The sequence below is a fragment of the Elephantulus edwardii genome, unplaced genomic scaffold (genome assembly GCF_000299155.1).
Source record: "Elephantulus edwardii isolate Elephantulus edwardi_28Jun2011 unplaced genomic scaffold, EleEdw1.0 scaffold00159, whole genome shotgun sequence".
NCBI lineage: Eukaryota > Metazoa > Chordata > Mammalia > Macroscelidea > Macroscelididae > Elephantulus > Elephantulus edwardii.
In genome coordinates, this window is record NW_006399909.1 from 4,093,322 (window position 1) to 4,098,861 (window position 5,540).

General features: G+C 36.4%; 1 protein-coding gene across 1 annotated transcript in view; it reads left to right on the forward strand.

Moving 5' to 3' along the window:
* CDH12 (cadherin 12, type 2 (N-cadherin 2)) overlaps nucleotides 1–5,540 on the forward strand; it is an 851,782-nt gene that overhangs the window by 728,553 nt on the left and 117,689 nt on the right. Inside the window, exon 6 of the mRNA XM_006895122.1 lies at nucleotides 1,388–1,575. Within this exon, the coding sequence (XP_006895184.1) occupies nucleotides 1,388–1,575 (188 nt within the window). The remainder of the gene's footprint in view (nucleotides 1–1,387; nucleotides 1,576–5,540) is intronic.

Consider the following 5,540-nt stretch of genomic DNA (forward strand, 5'->3'; position numbering starts at 1 on the left):
TATAATCCCAAACAAATAGCTGTACTCCTTAATCAGACATGCCACCCCATATTCTCCTGCACCTTTTTCTAATAATGTTTGGGTCTGTTCATCATTGACTCATGAACTTTGCTCATATTTGTGGGGTTTATTAAGGAAACAGGTTAGAAAATCGTTGTTGTTGCTGTTGTTATGTGCCGTTGAGTTGTTTGTGACTCATAGCAACCCTATGTACAGCAGCCCTAAACCCTGCTCGGACCTGTGCCAATCGCATTGCCTCTGACACACCCATCCCGATTAGCCCAGTCACTGAATCAATCCACCTCACAGAGAGTCTTCCCCTCCTGCGCTGTCCCTCTACTCTACCCAGCATGATGTCCCTCTCCAAAGACCTGTCTCTCCTTGCAACATGTCCAAAGAATGTCAGACGAAGCCCCAGGTAAAAAATATCACCCAATGCAAGTCCAGGTTTAACCTAACAAACTGAAATCAGATTGTTACTACTGCGGTCGAGTCACCTGCAACTCCTAGCGACCTTATGTACAACAGCTCTGAAGCCTGTGCTATTCAGAGCCAGTCTCACTGACCCAACATACTTACCCTTATTTCCTTTTATCCCAGTTACTGTATCAATCCATCTCATATAAGGTCTTCTTCACTGTCTCAAAAGACACAATTTCTCAATTTGTGATAGTCTGGGGTCAGTTCATCCACACAAATGCAAGAAACCTCTGGTTTACTTGACTATCTAGTAAACTTTATCTCAGAGCTGGTTATAAGCCAGCTTTCCTTTCAATTATCTGACAAGCAAAACTTTTAACTGCAGGGTAAATGCAGGATTCCTCTGTTTACACCTCACAGTAATGCCACAGTCTCCATACTCTCTTCACCACCTTCACCAGGGTACTTCACAGCATAGAAAGCGTTTTCTCTTCTATTTGTCCCACAGTTCTTGATGATTGGCAAAATCATGTGTCCACAGTTAAGGTAACTAGAGACCATCCTCTCCCCCCAGTGGAGGCTAACATAATGGCTAGAAAAGAAAATTTTTATGGTTTCTCACCCTATAAAATGAAAACTATATATTTAATTTTTAAATCATCTCTTTCTTACTCTTTGATATTTCTACCTTCAAGTTTGGCATTTGGTACACTCTGAAGCTACTAACATGTTGAAATTTGTTCATAATTTAATTTAACAAACTCTGTACTCTGTAATATTTAGTTATAATTCTTGAGCAAGAGCTGTTGAAATAAGCTTAACTCCTAAATATCCTTTTGTAAACTTGTTCTTGTCAGCTTTTCATATTGTAAATTTGACCCGATTCTACAGATTGTATTTTCAAGCCTGATATTCTGACTAAGTAGTTTATAGTATAACTGTCAATATAAATTACATATCTTATCAGGCATCTTTCATCTGAAAGTTCCTGAATCTTCTCCTGTGGGCTCTGCTATTGGAAGAATAAGAGCTGTGGATCCTGATTTTGGAAAAAATGCAGAAATTGAATACAACATTGTGCCAGGAGACGGAGGAAATTTGTTTGACATCATCACAGATGAGGACACCCAAGAAGGAGTCATCAAACTGAAAAAGGTATGTAAACAAGTATCTAGACAGTTGACTGGAATTGAAGAGAAAGATTGAAAATAAAAAAAAAGACAAATCATTTTAAATTTTCCTTCTAGTTGAGAAATTGTACATTAAAAATAAGGGAACTTTGGTGGCCTAAGTGGTAAGAATTCGTACTCTCCACCCAAAGGCAGGCTGTTCAAATTCACCAACTGCTCCACGGAATAAAGTTGGCATTTTCCTTCTGTGTGATTGATAGTCTCTGTAAACACATTGAAGGCTTAGCTATGTGAGAGTTGGTTCCAACTGAACAGTACTGAGTTTGAGTGGTGTGTTTATTCTTTTGATTTTCATAATTTTAATTTTTCTAAATTAACTATACTTTCATAGGTATTTTTATTATATGACTCAACGGGTATATATGTTAAAATATACTTAAATTTATTGATTTCATGATTTTAAATCTGATTAAGGTTTAATTGAGCTCTGATAACCTAGTCCTAAAAAGCCATACTGAACTTTGAAAGGCATGCGATTCAAACCCACCATCTGCTCTGTGGGCAAAGCTTGGGCGATCCCCTCCCAGTAATCTATTGCCCCTGAAAACCAGCTGGAGGTCAGCTGTGTGTCAGTTCTGATTTCATGGATCACAACAACAACAGAACACAATTTTAATTTAAAATTGCATTTCTAGAAATAGAATATAATTTAATATAAAAATAAGAGCCAGAAGTAAATTCCAACTTTTCTTAAAATATAGATATATTCTAATTGATCTATAGTATATACCTGAATCTTAAACTTGAAAGAATAAAAAGAAGTCCTTGTAGCTTTTAAGAAATTTCTGTATTAAAAGCCACTGGCAGTAGTAGTTAATTCATTGAGATAGTGGTGTATGACCATCTTAGCCATACACTTAGAGAAAAGGTCAGTCCTGGAATGCCCAGTAGACAGACCACCATAAGGTATTTTTAGACTATGAGGTAGGAGACCAATGGTGAGTGAACATATTTAGTAACCTTTCCAAGGGATTTCCCTGTATACTCAGAGGTGACTAAAGACTACAAGAATGCAAAGATAGAAATAAGATCAGTTAAAAGCCTGTTGAAAAATTTCAAAGGTGAGTTGATCGTAAAATGTAACATGATCTTTGCAGTAAGAAATACTGTGAGCAACTGACAAGAGGCTGGCTAGAATGTGGAGACCAGCCAAACACATATGTTTATAAATTTTTCCTTCACTAGGTTTGTTATAGCACTTGATACAATATATGGATTTTAATTCTTGACCTCTAATGTTAGTTTCTAAGTAAGAATGCAGTAGAAGCAATATCTACTTATTAGTCTACTTTCTTTTTTAGGGGCAAAAAAGCTGCAATTTGAAATTTATCAATTAACCTTTTCAAAAGTAACTCAGGAAACCTTTTCCTCCACCCCATAATAATTTAAAAACTATCTCTTGTGTGTGTGTGTGCGTGTGTATGCAGTGTGTATGTGTTTGTGCATCACAGATATCTGACTTAATTACACATGGTAATGTTTTCCCATTCCAGTATCATCAAGATAAAGTATTCAGTTGAATAAGCACTTAAAAAAATTAAAGAATAACTCGTTACGTGCTGTGGAGTCGCAGGTGACTCATAGAGACCCTATGAAGAAGAGTCCTCAACACTTGGGTGCCTTTCATCCTCTCTCCAGGTTCTTAGGGTTTCCAGAGGCAAGCTATTGGAAGTGGATGCCACTCCTCCTTCCAAGCTTGTTTTAATAGGGAAGCTCCACCCCACTCTCTGTCCGCATTGGGTAACCAGCCATTAAGGCATTTGATACATCAGTGAAACAGTGTTCAGCCTCACAGCAACCACAAGTGACTGTAGTACGGCACTTGTAAACCAGGGCTATACGACCCAGAGGAATGTCTAAACAAAAATAATGAAAGACAGGCCCGAGGGCTGCAAATTAATAGTCAACTCAGATGTACTTAACAAAAACTTAAACCACTAAAATTATAGAATAACTTGAACAACTAAACAACTTCATTTCTTTAAATTCAGAGTATTTTTCTCCAGATAGACCACTACTGCCTATATTCATGAAGTCCTCTGAAATCTTTACCTTGAATTTCTTTTTAAGAGTGCGAGAAAAATTTGGAGTAAAATAATAAATATGTATATAAGTGGTAAGAGTTTTCATTTTTGTTATTACTTTACAATTAGTTTTTAAATTTTCACTGAAGAATTTGAGCATAGAATTACAACATGATAGATAACTAATCAAATTCATGTAGGAATTTTTTTTAAAGTCATCTATTTCAATGCTTTGGAAAATGGTTTAAAATTCAGTAAAGAAACAAAGATGTGCCTCGCCTTCAGAGAGTTACCATTGTTTCTTAATTTCATTTCAAAATATTTCAAATTGCTTATATTCTTTGAAGTACATTTTATTTTTCTCTTCAAAATCCTTTCTTCTTTATCCTTTGAATATTGTCCTCTTTACCCCTTCTGATCCTCTGTGGAAGGAGACACTAAGTAGATAAATAAAGATGGTCAGGTTTATACGAGCTGAGAAGGATGAAAGAAGGCATTTTTACTTCTTTTTATCTTATTTTATTTCTTTTCAGTCTTAACCTGAATTCATTTTATGAGCACTGTGATAGAACACCATTTCACTGTGTCACTCTGAATTCAAAATAACATTATGAAATTTTATGTATCTCTCCAAGGCATACAATAGTTTTAAAAAAAATATTCCTACTCTACTCATATCATATTACTTTGATACAATTTTTTAAGACTCCTCTTTTCTAAAAATTATTTTTAATTGCTTTGTTGTTGTTATGTGCTGTTGAGTCACCTGTTACTCATAGCTACCCTGTGTACAACAAACCTAAACCCTGCTGTCTCTTGTCAATCTTGTTGTCTCTGACACATCTATCTCCATTACCCCAGTCACTGAAACAATCCATCTCATTGAGGGTCTTCCTCTCCTACACTGTCCCTCCACCCTCCCAAGCACAATGTTCCTCTCCAAGGACTGGTCTCGCCTTGCAACCTGTACCAAGTATGTCAGATGATGCTCCAGAATCCTTACATCCAAGGAGCAACGTGGCTTCACCCTCTCCAGGATGAACCTGTTTGTTCATTGTAGATTCCGTACTCTTCTTCAGCACCACAGCTCAAAGGCATCAATTCTCCTTTTATCATCCCTAGTCATTGTCCAACTCTCTGAGGCATAGCAAGTAATATAAAGACCATGGCCTGTATCAGGCACACCTTAGTCTCCACACTGATAGGTTTACATACAATCATTTGTTTGTGTTTCGTTCATGTATGTTTGTACAATGTTTCATTTATAATGTGTTTCACAATCGTTGGTAGTCATTATATTTTATGTAATTACTATTGATCTATGGCTATTTTGGAAGCAAGTATGGCATCCACTTCCTAAACAACATGCCTCCAGAACCTATGACCTTTGATAAATGTCGATAGTTCTAAAAAGGTTTCAGGCCTTTTATTCTTAGGGTCGCTATGAGTTGTGCTCGACTTGAAGGCAATCAACAACAATTATGCCTGTTATTAGGGAGCCCTGGTGGCCTAGTGGTAAGCAGCTGCGCTGCAATCCTGAACACACTTGCTTCAAATCCATGGGCTGCTCTGCGAGAGAATTATCAGTCTCCTTCTTGAGAATTCTTGAGTCTGAAAACCAGCTGGAGAGTCAGCTAAAAGTGGGTTCTGACTCAAAGGCAAACAGAAACAACAAAAATATGCCTGTTATGATTACTCTGTTGTTCTGAGTCCCCTGTTGTATTGGCTCTTTGTTCTTTCTTACGAATCTTTAACAATACATTTTTAAAAGAAAGCTGGAAAATTAACCTCGTTTAAATTTTCACTCCATGTAAAACTTAAGAACTAGGATACATTTAAAATTAAAAGGGAAAAAAGCTTTTTAAGCTAAAAATTGATCAAGATTTAAAGAAAATATTTTATATTT